Source organism: Rhodamnia argentea, chromosome 3 (genome assembly GCF_020921035.1).
Source record: "Rhodamnia argentea isolate NSW1041297 chromosome 3, ASM2092103v1, whole genome shotgun sequence".
Lineage (NCBI taxonomy): Eukaryota > Viridiplantae > Streptophyta > Magnoliopsida > Myrtales > Myrtaceae > Rhodamnia > Rhodamnia argentea.
This window is the reverse complement of record NC_063152.1, coordinates 35,301,474-35,316,096: the sequence shown is the minus strand read 5'-3', so window position 1 is coordinate 35,316,096 and position 14,623 is coordinate 35,301,474. Positions and strand designations below refer to the sequence as shown.

The following is a 14,623-nucleotide window of genomic DNA, read 5'->3' as shown; positions in this document are numbered from 1 at the left end:
TCTATATGTGAAACTGGAAATAACGTACAAGAGGTGTATTTTGACATAACGACAACAATGCTTGACATGTCAAGTGTGCTCAGTTGAAAGCACTAACAGGGTCAGTTAAATCCTAGGAAAGTGCCTATCTATACATCAAAGGACAAAACCGTAAGATTCAATATGGATCAAAGGATAAAATTGTAAGATTCGGTATGGGACATGTCAAATCACACAATATCTTGAGTGAGTTAATCCAAGAGTGTCACAATATGATATCGGGGCTTAGGCTATTTTTTTTTTTTTTTTAGACTTTATGGGATGTTATGGGGTTGTGTGATAATTTATGCGACATATTTTGTTTGGCACTAAGGTGTATGTTTCATTTTGCATCCAATGATTTCTTTATTTTCGGATCTTGTGTTCAAGAAATGTTTGCTACATATTGACAATATAGCATTGCCCAAAGATATAATAGAGGTGAATGTATAAGATTTTGATGTTATCTTAGGATTGAATTTGTTATCCCTACCTCATGCTACCTCTGTTTGCTATTCAAAGTGAGTTCTCTTTCGACTTTCAAATTAACGAAATTCTCTATTTTGAAAAATTGTAAAAGTGCTTTTCCAAGAATAATCTCAGCTTTGCGATCGAGGAACTATTGAAAAAGAGTTGTTGTGATAATTTGCCTTGTGTAAAAGACACAAAAAATTATATCATAAAGCTGGAAAATGTTTGTGTTTTAGAGAGTTTTTAGATTTATTTCCTAAGGATTTACCATCTTTTCCTCATGATAGAGAGATTAATTATTATGGGCACCATATTAGCTAATACATTTTGAACCAAAAGAATATCATAATGAGAAACCTCTAGTAGGTGTGCGATTCAAGCACGAACCATGTGGAAGCTAGAGGGCTTGCAACAACTCGATCCGACAAGAGCTGGGAGTAATATCCAGGGCAAGAGAGCCCGGAAATGGAGCGGTTCCTAGGATGGTGAATGGGATGGAACAGATTGAATTGTGCATTGAGTTGGGGAAAATGTCCTAAGATTTAGCTATACGAATCACTAAAACAATGACAGGAGGGCCTTTGGTTTCTCAATAGAAGAAGCAAAAAAATGGGTTTTCTCCCCTTTTAACCCCCCTTTTAACGCCCGTCTTTCAAATCAAAGGATAAATGCTCTTTGGGAAGAGGATAGAGTGTAGCTTGTAGAGCATAGCCTACCTTCTTTGCTACTTGGGTGAAATTTAATTAGTAGGGAATGAATCTTGAAAAGAGAAGAAGACTATTTGAAATTGAAAATAACTCACAAGATGCGATTTTTGACGTAGCGTAACAACGCTTAGCATTAGAATCTAATGTTAAGCGTGCTTAAGTGAGAGCATTCTTGAGATGATACCGATCAAAACAGACAATACCAAATCCAAAGGTGTAAGAAGGGATAATGACACAAATAGTTTTTGAATTGTGATCTAATGTGTAATGTAGTCCATGAACTTTTAATTTGATCAATATGGTTCATGAACTTTAACACAATGTATAATATGATCCATAAATTTTTAATTTGACCAATGTGGTTTGACGAATATTTTCTTGATTCCAAAGAATTATTTGTTCAATGAACTATCTTGAATATCTTCATGTAATTCAATGACTAAGTTGAACATATTCTAAAAGTTCAGAGCTCATATTTGTCAAATTAAAAATTCAGGGATCAGCATTATATATTCGGTCAAAGTTCATGGACCATTTGTGTTATTTTACCGCATAAGAAACACGCACATTCTTATCTACTTTTTGAGAAAAAAAGAGACCTTTGCATTATTAGCATGGAGAATAATTTATGCTTGATATGATATGACACGAACAACTGTGACGAAACATGACACGAAATTCATCTAATGTGTGAACTTCCCAACTATAAATTTACTTAAAAAATCGAGATGAATTTATATATTTTTATTATAGCAGATGAACTCAAGGCAGTGGGCCCCCATAATGTAATGGCGCCAAATTCCTCGGAGTCTCCATCACCTTTCCCGAGCTATGGCAATACAAAATCTCTTTCTCTACCTTCGACCGGACACTCCTCTCAATCCCTACTTTGACTTTCCCATGGCCTCTCAACCCAAAAACGACGGCGCTCCTCCGCCCCTCCACCGCCGTTCTCTACCGCGCGTCCTCCTCCTCCGTAACCCCCACCACTTCTCCCTCCTCAACCGTCCCCTCCCCGACAACTTCCACTTCCTCAAGCCATGGGAATCGCCGCTCTCCTTCGACGACTTCCTCTCCTCCCCCGACGCCCGCGCCGCCGAGGCGATCTACACCTCCGGCAGAGACCCGATCAACGCCGACATGCTCCGGCGGCTCCCAGAGGCCCGCCTCGTCGTCACCACCAGCGCGGGCCTCAACCACATCGACCTGGCCGAGTGCCGGAGGCGGGGGATCGCGATCGCCTGCTCGGGGGACGCGTACACGGACGCCGTGGCGGATTTGGCGGTCGGACTGCTGATCGACGTGCTGAGGAAGCTCTCGGCGAGCGACCGGTACTTGAGGCGTGGATTTTGGGGTAGTGAGGGTGAATTTGCACTCGGATCGAAGGTTTTAATGCTCGCTTGCTCTATTTATCTGTCTGTGAGGATTTTCGACGTCAATAATTTTCTGGATAAGGAGAATTAAGTGAAAGTGAGCTTTAATTGAATGTGCAAGAGTCAGCATTTTAGTAAGTAATCGACAATTTGAGACCTGAGTTTCGCCATTGATGATTATGTGCGCCATTACATTATGTTAAAGCTTTGGACTTTAGACTGTAGGGAGAATGATGAGTATTTCAGGTAAACTCTATCATTTGACAAACGGCGCGATGTGCTGTGAATGGAGACTCCTGGAGAAAGAATAGTTTAATAGGACAGCATAGTTTTTACTTGTTTCTTGAGATAGAAGTAGACTGCCGCACTTATGATCAGGTGGAGGATGTTTATACCGAGGGAACAATCCCCTAAGTCCAGACCTCTAGCTCTTTGGGCTGGCCAATCATGATTGTTTGATGAGAAAAAGCTATGATCAGAACAGAGAGTCTATCTTCTAGTTATTATGGACCTTAGACTTCTCATGGGGGGTGAACGCTAGTAATTTAAGGTATAAAGACTGTGTCTAGATGCATAAAAAGCTTTTTTTGTCATGATGGGCGAAAAAAACCTCTCTATTAATAGATGATCTTTTGAAAGACTGGATTTAGTTATTTCCCTCTGTTCAAGTGTAACGCGTTCAACTTCCTAAAGGTTTTTATAACATTTTATTTATCTAGTGTTCATGGGTCTGATTATGACAGTGAATGTGATAGATTAGATCTTCCATTTAAGGTAGATGTTTAGTTCCTAAGATTCAGCTTTGATGGGGAGTTCGGTCTGATATGTTGTCCGACAGATTCATATGCCCTTGTGCATCCCCTGGCTTGGCTTAGGAAATTCAATGGTGCAATTATTGATTTTGTTGTCAAATTGCCATATGGGTTGCTCCATGTTTTTCAGCCATGGGATAAAGTATTTCATTGGAAAGCAATTGAAATTATGAATAATTTATCCTCCCTTGACACATTTTATGCTGATGGATTTGACTTTGAAGACACTTGGGCAATCCATTTAGGGCGAGTAACAGATGCAGCATAACATTAGGCCCTCTGAACTGGTTGACTCAACTCATGCTTGTGTGGTTTTCTGTTACTGGTGAGGTGTAGATGTAGAATAGTATGCCATCGTTTATTTCCTTGATTCAGTGAGAAGTTACATGTGACTTGATCTTATTTTTCTCTTATACATGAAGTGTAACTCATATATTCTCTGCTTGTGGTGGTAATTTCACTTGCAGCTGGGCAGCAAGAGAGTCGGAATTGTTGGCATGGGGAGGATTGGCCTAGAGGTTGCTAAAAGGCTTGAAGCCTTTGGATGTGCCATTTCATATCAGTCAAGGAAGAAAAAGCTACACGTTTCGTATGCTTTCTATTCCAATGTCTATGAGCTCGCCACTAACTGCGATGCCCTAGTAATCTGTTGCGGCCTGACTGAGCAAACCCACCACATGATCAACAGGGAAGTGTTATTAGCTTTGGGGAAGGAAGGTGTGATTGTTAACATTGGGCATGGATCAATTATCGATGAAAAGGAAATGGTGCAACTTCTAGTCCAGGGAGAGCTTGGAGGCGCTGGCTTAGATGTGTTTGAGAATGAGCCCAGTGTTCCTGAAGAGCTCCTTGCTCTTGACAGTGTCGTGTTATCGCCGCATACAGCTGTTTATACCCCGGAAACCTTATCAGATTTATGCGATCTCGTCGTCGGGAACTTGGAAGCTTTCTTTTCGAATAAGCCCTTGCTTTCCCCCGTGTTATATGAGTGAACTGACTGCTCCACTGGTATTGGCTCTGTTACCACTACTAAACTAGATTCAGTTGGCTTTACCTGAAGCAGTCTTTCTACATACTAGGGCCCCAATAAGTTTGCCCTGATGGCATCTGTTTTGCATCACTCCAAGCAGTGTTTGGTGCAGCTAACCAGCTCTCTTTGGCCATGGGATTGCAATAATACGGCCATCTAAAAAAGGAGCCAACACTCGATGGTTTCGCCCTGCTGAATTTGTTCAATCCTTTCCACAATCAGCGAAAGCCAACTGATTGCTCGAAAGTCTGTCGGGTGCTACAAAGAAGCCGAGGAGGGGAAGTGATGGTGAATTGAAATGCCGGGTAGGCCTTGCTTTAACAGCCTCCAGAGTGGGGACATGTTGATTTCTGAACACGTTTCCATGAAAATAAAGAAATTATCATGAGATCCTGTGTCGGGTACTGTAGCTCTCAAGCTCTCTAATGTTAATGTCCTGAAACTTCTTTATCATTGCGTTCTCGTTGGTGGCAAATGTGCTCTGAAAAGCTTGCACTTTGAGAGGAAATGAACTCTAGATGCTGGTCTTTGACCCCCCAAAAAAAAAAAAAAAAAAAACTCTAGATGTTGGTCCAAACCAACCTTTGTTTTATTGAAAATGCATTTTTTGAGGATTAGCAGAGTCGTACGAAGTGGGGCATCTGCTTTTCTTGTAGTTGCAATGGTCGGTGCCTTCTTGATGGAGGCTAATTCGAGAGCAAAAGGGCACATGGAGTGTCAATATTTATATACGGCGCTCACTTTAATGTTAATATATTTTTTTTTCTGAATCACTTAAGTATCAATTTTTTTGAAAAATGGTTATTTCAGTGTCAATTCCGATGACCTTCATCGAAAATCATACGTGGTACCTATGTGGCTCACCGGAGGATCCTAGCCAGTAAATGAGCTCTTGCTTTCTCCTGTGTTAGATGAGTGAACCTGACTGCTCCACCGGTCTACATTGGCTCTGTTACCACTCCTCAACTAGATTCAGCTGGCTTTACCTGAAGCAGTCTTCCGACTCAATATGGGGTGCCTTGATGGCATCCATTTTGCATCACTATCACTGCAATCCGTGTTTGGTGCGTCTAACCCACTATCCGCGGCCTCCTAGCTACTGATTATATTCTTCCCTGTGATGGTTTCTTCCTGTTGTATTTGTTAATCCTTTCCACAATGTCATCGGGTGGGGTAAGCCTTGTTTCAACTGTCACGCATGTCATTGGGTGCAAGACTTTAGAATGGGGACATGTTGACTACTGAACACTTCTCCACGAAAATGAAGATGGTATCAGTAGATCCTGTGTTTTGTATTTGTAGCTCTAGCTCTAATCTTGATGTTCTGGAACTTCTTTACCATCACGTTTTCTTTTGAGGATCGTCAGCCTGTGAGAGAGAACGGAAGAGTCAATTGGGGAGGAGGGGGACCTAATTGTGAAAAAGCAGGGAAAGCAAAAGGATGGGTGCGGGGGTCGCGAGCGCCGCGGGTAAACATCGAAAGGCGGTCGGCGCCTCGCCGAGAATCGATCCAAATCGACCCGACTTTCCCTTTTCCACCTCGATGATGTTCTTGGGCGTGAGTGCCTCTTAGTTTTGTAACATCGTACATGCTGGTGGTTGAACAGGGTCTCAAATGCTTTGGACTTTTGAATCACTTTAATCGAGCTAATGAAAGGTTAGGTGACTAGTTCGATAAATCCTCCACCACGCACAACCAGATTAGGTAACGGAAATCGGAATGGAATCCTGTCAAGTGTCAATTGATCAACGATGCCGGAAGTCCCATCCTTTTCGATGCACGTCTTTCTCAGAGTTATGTCTGGAAACGAAATTATCATTAATCAATATCTCAAAAGGCACTCGTTAACCGCATTTTTGACGAAAAAAACCCACCCTTAGGCTTTCAGTAACATCGTTTTGTTCCCTTAACCTTTTCATCCTTTTGTTTTTTTTTTTTTCAGTTTCATCGCGATTTTCTTTATCACCGTTCACTCTCTCTTTTCATCAAACACATCTTCAACGATATAGATGAGAAACCTAATGAAGCCAAATTGCAACATTTCTTCGTACGATTTATCTGTCGAGTAAAGTTGCGCAACCGGAGAAGCCCAACTTATCTAGTCTCTCTTGTCCATTTTTTGTTAATCTTCCTTATCACCAGATAATTGATTAGAGAAGAATCCGATCGGATGTTATGTTACAAACATGCTTGGTACTGCAACAATCGCGAACCACCACACTAATCAACCATGTTACACAACAAAGGAGCTCAGCATGGAAGTTCGATTTGGACCGATCATCCGACAACCTCAAGCTGCCCCCATGTACTAAAACTAAAAGTCCAGGTAGCATTTTCAGTGTCCTATGATAGGAAAGAACAGGTACTACTTCTCTTTGCCTAATCTGATTGAATTGGACTCGAGAGTCAAAGAGGAAGGTGCGCTTCTCCACGTTTGACTGTTTAGTGATTTGATGGCTTCCTTTGTATTTTTTTAATTGAGAGTTATTTAAATGTCGAATTATGCTCGTTCAAAGTCGATTAGTATGCCGACATAATAAACTATATGACTTTTATGATTGAACTTGATCAAAATTTCAAATCAATACCAAATAAGCCATACATGATAAAACAACACCAAAAACAAAAAAATACCAAAAAATAAAATAACAAAAGTCTGGGAGGCGAAAAAACTTAATCTTTGTTTCAATTTTTCAATGTATATATTTATATATAAATAATTAAATATGGCCCTAATACAAGAAACGAACACCACCCATTTATTGGCCGCACCATCCATCTCAGGACCGGACAACCCGGCCGTTGGGCGCCCTTGGCCTTAACCCCCTAATTAGTATTCCAACATAATAAACCAGTCTTGCTTAAACTGGATTTAAAGACCACCATACTTAAAATAAAATGAGAATGAATTGAATGTCATGACAACCTACGGATGGATAAATTTTGATCCGACACGATTTTACTTGAGACAATCGGGAATTTCACACATTTTTACCGACTTTTAGTATAAAAAAGGGAGAGCTCCGTATTTACGTCATAAATAAATTATTTTTGGAACGGCAAGTAAGATGCAAATTTATCAAACGGGCAAACTTGATTCAATCTAACTTAAAAATCGAAAGGATGCTGTACATTTTCATCAATTTGACATCAAAGTAAAACTTTATGACCGTAGAAGTGTATGAACGGTGATTCGAACCGACAAGAATAATCCACGCGAGTTCATGGCGGGCCGCCATACATATTGTGTTGTGGCACCTGATTCCTCTCAGTCCCTCTCACTAGCATCGGCAACAAAATTCCTCCCCGTCTCTCTCTCTATTCGACCGGGACACGCCTCTCAAATCCCTCATTTCTTTGACTTCCCATGGCCTCCCACCCCCACCACGACGGCGCTCCTCCGCCCCTCCACCGCCGCCCCCCGCCGCGCGTCCTCCTCCTCCGACACCCTCCCCACTTCACCCTCCTCAACCGCCCCCTCCCCGACAACTTCCACTTCCTCAAGCCCTGGGAATCGTCGCTCCCCCTCCACGACTTCCTCTCCTCCGCCGACGCCCGCTCCGCCGAGGCCATCCTCACCTCCGGCGGGGCTCCGGTCACCGCCGACATGCTCCGGCGGCTCCCGGAGGTCCGCCTCGTCGTCACCACCAGCGCGGGCCTCAACCACATCGACCTCGCCGAGTGCCGGAGGCGGGGGATCGCGATCGCCAGCGCCGGGGACGTGTACTCCGAGGAAGTGGCGGATTTGGCCGTCGGACTGCTCATCGACGTGCTGAGGAAGGTCTCGGCGGGCGACCGGTACGTCAGGCAGGGATTGTGGAGTAGTGAGGGAGATTTCGCACACGGTTCGAAGGTATCAGTGCTTGCTCAATCTATTTACCTGTCTGTGACGACTTTTTGGCATTAATAGTTGTTTGGATGAGCGTTTAGCAATCGTGAGAGGAGAATTAAGTGAATGCGAGCTTTAATGGAACGTGCAAGAGTCCGCATTTTAGTGACCGATAATTTGACAACTGAGTTTTGCCACTGATGATTATGTGCGCTGTTACATTTTGTTAAAGCTTTGGTCTCTAGACTGTGGAGAGATTGATGATTATGAATTGAGCTGCGATGTGCTCTGTATTGGTCTAATTCTGGAGAAAGAATAGCTGAATAGGACAGCATAGTTTCTACTTGTTATTGAGGTAGAAGTGTTTTACAGATTATTGTACTATTAATTGGCTGATCAGGTGGAGTATGTTTTCAGCCAAAAAAAAAAATGGTGGAGGATGTTTATACTGAGTCAATGAGCCAGCCCCTAAGTAGAGACCTTTAGCTCTTTGGGTTGGCCATGCTATGATGCATACGAAGGTTTTATCTTCTATTTATCATGGACCTCAGGACCTCTGAAATCTTGTAGGGCCTAACACTAGTAATTTAAGGTAGACTGTGTCTAGATGCATAAAAAGATTTTTTGTCATGACTGCCAAAATGACCTCTCTATTAATGGGTGATCTTTGGAAAGATTGGATTATGTTATTTTCCTTCGTTCAACTCTAACACATTCAACTTCCTAAATTTTTTAAATTTTGGTTTACCAACAGTAAATATAATAGGTGAATTCTTCGTTTAGGAAAGATGATGTGGCCACAAGATTTTTCTTTGATGGGGAGTTTGGTCTGATATGTTGCTCATCAGAGTTACCGGTCTTGAGCATCTCCTGGTTTGGCTTAATAAATTCAATGGTGCAAATGCTTTAATATGGTTGACTCCATGTTTTATGGCCCTGGCATACGGTATTAGATAGCAAGGAAATTGAAATTATGAACGTTTTGTCTTGTCTTGAGAATGTCAATACTGATGGATTTGACTGTGAAGTACACTTAGACATTCCATTTAGGGTCAATAACAGATGTGGCATAACATAAGGTCCTCTGAACTGGTTGGCTTAACTCATTATTGTGTGATTTTCTGTTACTAATGAGGTGTAGATGTAGAATAGAAAGTCGTCTTTTATTTTCATAATTCAGGGAGAACTCCTTCCTTCCATTTTATACAACTCGATCTTATTGTCTCAGTTATACATGAAATGTAAATTGTATCTTCTATGCCTGTGGTGGCAATTTCACTTGCAGCTAGGTGGCAAGAGAGCCGGAGTTGTTGGATTGGGAAGGATTGGCCTAGAAGTTGCTAAAAGGCTTGAGGCCTTTGGATGTGCCGTTTTGTATAACTCAAGGAAAAAGAAGCCAGTTTTGTACCCCTTCTACTCTGATGTACGCGAGCTCGCCACTAACTGTGATGTCCTTGTAATCTGTTGTGGCCTGAATGAGCAAACCCACCACATGATCAATAGGGAAGTACTATTAGCTTTGGGGAAGGGAGGTGTGATAGTTAACATTGGGCGTGGATCAATTATCGATGAAAAGGACATGGTGCAACTTCTAGTCCAGGGAGAGCTTGGAGGTGCCGGCTTAGATGTGTTTGAGAATGAGCCCAATGTTCCTGAAGAGCTCCTTGCTCTTGATAATGTCGTATTATCTCCACATACAGCTGTTTTTACTGCAGAATCCTTATCGGATTTATGCGATCTTGTTGTCGGGAACTTGGAAGCTTTCTTTTCAGATAAGCCCTTGCTTTCCCCTGTGTTAGAAGAGTGAACCAACTGCTCCGCCAGTGTATATTGGCTCTGTTACCACTACTAAACTAGATTCAGCTGGCTTTACCTGAAGCTGCCTTTATACATACTTTGGTCTCAAAATGTCCTTGATGGCATTTGTTTTACATCACTACAAGCGTGTATCATGGGGGTAACCAACCATCTGTAGCCACAAGATGATAATAATACAGCAATCTTGAAGAGGAGCCGACTTGATTATTGATTATATTCTTCCATGTTCTGGGTTCGTCCTATTGTCCCTTGCCAGAAGTGGCGGAATCCAACTGTTCGTTTGACAGTCTGTGTCAGTGCTATGAAGAAGCTGAGGATGGAAAGAGACGATGAGTTATGACACTGGGCAGGCCTTGTTTTAACTGTCGCATTTGTCGTTGGGTCTCAAGACTCTGGAAATGGACATGTTGATTACTGAACACTTCTCCATGAAAATGAAGATAAGAGCATTAGATCCTGTGTTGTGTGCTGTAGCTCTAGCTTTAATGTTACGTTCTGGAACTCCTCCATTATTGAGTTTTTATAGTTCTCTTTTTCTGGTAATGACTTGGATAGAGTGGTATTTAGATGCTGTTTGGTTCATGCTTTAAACCAGTACTCCATCTATCCGCTTTGACACCGGCTACATCCTGTGCTATATAACTCCCGTCCCGTGTATCGCTAGCGGGGCCTTCACGCCACAGTTGCTTAACTGCGACGGGTTGTGAATAAAGATGATCTCTTTTCGTGACATTAGCACCGCCTCGATCTCTCTCAGTCCCACCAGCCAAACTTGTCACAAGCTGCTGTACAAATCACCGGATCTGAATGCAAACTCTCAAGCCTGATAAAAGATCGAACTGAAAACAGCCACCCTATCTACAATACGACTTGATGAACACTTACTTTGTGTAGAAATCATACCATTGATGTAGAGAATTAAGCAAATCATACTTCGAAGTAATTGTCCGTTGGGGCTCTGATTGATGATCCGTATGATCTCTAATTCGAAAGATCGTGATTGGATCGAGACACCAAGAATGAGAACCAAAAATGTGGTTGATCTGGCCATGGTCCATGAATGGGCCATACGATGCTGCCCAAACTCGTTCGAAACCCAGGTAAGAAGCTCTTTACAAAATAAATTCTAATCATTAGTAGGGAATAATATTGGTCTCCTGTCCAGTTCGATTCCTGGGCTGTCCAATTATTGGATTGGTCGTATTTTTTTTTTTTTTTGATTTATCGTGAAAATTTTCTCGTTAAGGAAATACTCAAACCACCTCTCATTAATTGCATCATATTGTTGCTAAACCCGAAAGTTATACTAAGCATACTAAGCATCTTAGGTTTAGGTACATGTTTATATTTAGGAATTTTATTAAAAATAACATTATTTGGTCTCGTCCGGGAGGCCCGATTCTCCCCTCGAATAGGGAATCGGATTGGAGCCTTCGGGAACCAAACCGAACCCGTTGGTTTGGTCCGATCTAGGCGGTTCCCAATTCAATCGATCCATTGTACTCAACGCTAATCAATACCAAACTTCTAGAAGGGACCATGATCAACTTCAACGAAAAAGAACAAACACAAGATGTTTTTTGAGGAACCATTGTAGACTTAAACTTGTCTTTTCCACTATCTCCTTCTTCCCCTTTGATTCCATGTTTATCCACAAAGCTTATGGCCTTGCATGAAACATGGAGATGCCCATTAATAATAATAAAAAAAAGTAATATTTCCAAGGATTCCACAAGCCGCCTTGAAAACCCTAGATAGCGATTAGAGTGGCTGAAACGAATATTTAGTTAATTAACCAAAACAAAGAACAAAACCGATGGCGATAGCAATGTGAAAAGTGGGGAAGTGTACGTTGCTGGAGTCCTTCGTTTGTTGTTTCTATTGTGTTCTTTACTTGTACGTACGTGCATGCATGAGCTGCAAATTTTTAGTGACTTGATTAATCGCGCTAATTGTGGATGATGAATACAACAGATCAGGACTCGAATCTGTAGTTAATCTCTTGCCGGACGACACACTTGGTTCAAAGCAATTTCATGTCAACCTCAAACTCATCCCTAACACCATGTTACGCTGTCCGACACCGTGCTTTGCCCAATTAATTAGCGACTTAGACTCGGATGAAATGGTGAAAAGTTCGGTTTGAGCCGATAAAAAAAAAGGGTTAAAATACCCCAGGCGGGTACTCGATAGAACATTTGCAATTAGAAAAAAAAAATGAATTAGGGATGATGCATTTTAAAAAGATTGATAATGATATAGTTCATAGGTTTTAATTTGCTGTGCTACAGCTTTTTCCTTCGATATCAACATTCTCAGAAGCTCCAAATAATTGACGCAAATTATGATTTTGGGCCAAAAAAATAAATAAAAACTCTACACATTAAAGCTTATTTCAAATACTTATTCATTAAATTTTCTGCTTTTGACTATGAGGATTATATTGACCATGTTACCTCAAAGCTACAACGAATAAAAAATAAATTTAAACTTGCAATTTGTATAAAAAATGAAAGTGGTAAACGTTACAACTTATTTTAGAACATCTTTTTCAGACTTGAATTATCATCGAGAATAACGATTATAATAAGTCAATTCAAGCCTCACTTAATTTAACATTGACAACTTGCAAATATGTCGGTAAAGACAAAAGTCCACGAGCTTTAGTTTATTACGCTATAACTTTTTCAGTTAATGTAACAATTCAAATACGTTTGAAATAATCGACTCATTTATTTAACTTAGGAATGACCAAAGACGGGAGCTTTTAGTAAATACGTAAATTCAGCTTCTGGTTTGTAAAGGTAAATAGAAAAGACATCTTATCTTCATCACGACCCCGCCGGCCACGGGCGAGGGCGATGGCCTTGCTCGCCTAGATCAGGGGAGGCGGTTGCAACCCTCGCACGGTCTAGGCGAGGACGGAGACACCCTCGCTTGGCCGGATCCGGCCAAGGCATCCTAGACCTCGCCTACGGCCGGCGGGGGTCGGACGGCAATCCTCTCCGGCCCTAAGTGTTTGAAAAAAAAAACTAAAGAAAAGAAAAGAAAAGAATAAAAAAATCATAAAAACTTAAAAAATTATTAGAATATTATTTTAAAAAGTCCATGTCAATGCTGGCCATTTAAATGGATTGAATTGGCAAAAAAAAATATGTAAGACTAAATTACCATAATTGCAATATGTTTAAGACTTTTTTGGTAGTTTTTCCCGGTTTAAGTAGTTTTTTTTTATTCCTTTGTTAAGTGTTGTGATCGATGCATATAATAGAATTGAAAGACGAAACTTGAGCCAAATAAATTGAAGAAATATTCAGAAATAATAAGAAAAAAGTGCTCTAGAATTTTTATTTTTTTCATTTATTATAATTTTTATATCTCGTTGTGTTCTTAGGCTAACATTATATCTGAAAAAAAAAATTACAGGAAATTCAAATTTTTGCTATATTTCCTTGACTTACAGTTTAATCTTTGGAATACTTGACATACGATATATATATATATATTTTGGTAACCAAGGTATCCGCGCGGCCGGTGAGCTATGGCTCAAACAAGCGGTGAAGCACGACTAGTCCTTGGGGGTGGCTAGCGCAAAGATCCCACCCCCATAACCCCCGCTTAAATCACCGACGCCTACGAGTTTAGAACCCGGGACCTCTCGTGAAAGGAACCGGGCTCAAACCATCGCGGCCACCGATGGATGGGTTGACATACGATATTTGATGAAGTTAGAAATGAAAAAAATTCGACAACCCTCAGCTCTTCTCTTGCATCACATCCCCTCCGATCGACACTATCAACGATTCGAAACCGCGAATAAAGACATGCCGGGCGAATCGCCGGCCGAAAATCCGGTTCGTAGCAAAAGAAGTACGATTTTTTATTTTTCGGGGTTCGTCGAAAAAGGAGTATAAGGTTTAGCATCTGTGGATTACTAGTGTATTTTTTTTGTTTCAAATTCTAAATGCTGATGAGCTTTTTCTTTATGGAGAACACTTAATTTATTCGAATTCCATAAGATGATGCAGTTCAAATCAGAACATCACCATTCTTCATAAGTGGTGGACACTGTGATGGAGCACATCTCAAGTTTCGAAATCGACACGTATTCACATAGACGATCCCATCTTCTACTCCATCCTTACCGTTGTTTGCCCAATTTGCTGTGCAAGAATCGTGTACGACTTGCTTGATCTACCTAAGACTAAGAGAACAACTTCACATAGAAAAAGAAAGCAGTCCCCAGAATAAATTCCGGCACTCGTCCCGTCGTCGCTTCTCAAGGTGATCGTCGTGCGTGTCGGGAGCATGGAATTGAGTACGTCTCGAATCAATCGATGAAATAAATCGGATAATTTACGTGGTTCGATCGATGTGACCTAAGTCTGCGGAGAGATTAACAAAGAATACCACCGGAGATCAAGCGGTACAACAGAAATTGCAACCACACTCGAGTCACTCTTAGTATTTCCCAACCCCACATTACATCAAGCAACTCCACACGATATTTAGCCCCACAGTCCATATAGAAAAGGAGGCCGTTGTATGGGAAATACTGCAAGAA

At 41.3% G+C, this 14,623-nt stretch overlaps 2 protein-coding genes and 1 long non-coding RNA gene across 3 annotated transcripts; all 3 read left to right on the top strand.

Moving 5' to 3' along the window:
- Nucleotides 1–1,976: 1,976 nt before the first annotated feature.
- On the top strand, nucleotides 1,977–4,440 carry LOC115731704 (glyoxylate/hydroxypyruvate reductase HPR3-like). The gene is made up of 2 exons (XM_048275956.1): nucleotides 1,977–2,582; nucleotides 3,849–4,440. The coding sequence occupies exons 1-2, from the start codon at nucleotides 2,028–2,030 to the stop codon at nucleotides 4,371–4,373; spliced, it is 1,080 nt and encodes a 359-aa protein (XP_048131913.1). The 5' UTR covers nucleotides 1,977–2,027; the 3' UTR covers nucleotides 4,374–4,440.
- Nucleotides 4,441–4,504: 64 nt separating this feature from the next.
- On the top strand, nucleotides 4,505–10,602 carry LOC125314226. The gene is made up of 2 exons (XR_007197790.1): nucleotides 4,505–4,666; nucleotides 10,357–10,602. It is a non-coding gene; the product is annotated as an uncharacterized LOC125314226 (long non-coding RNA).
- On the top strand, nucleotides 7,728–10,119 carry LOC115733663 (glyoxylate/hydroxypyruvate reductase HPR3-like). Its single transcript, XM_030664292.2, has 2 exons — nucleotides 7,728–8,265; nucleotides 9,527–10,119. Exons 1-2 carry the CDS (start codon nucleotides 7,780–7,782, stop codon nucleotides 10,046–10,048), a joined length of 1,008 nt encoding a protein of 335 aa, XP_030520152.2. The 5' UTR covers nucleotides 7,728–7,779; the 3' UTR covers nucleotides 10,049–10,119.
- Nucleotides 10,603–14,623: the final 4,021 nt, after the last annotated feature.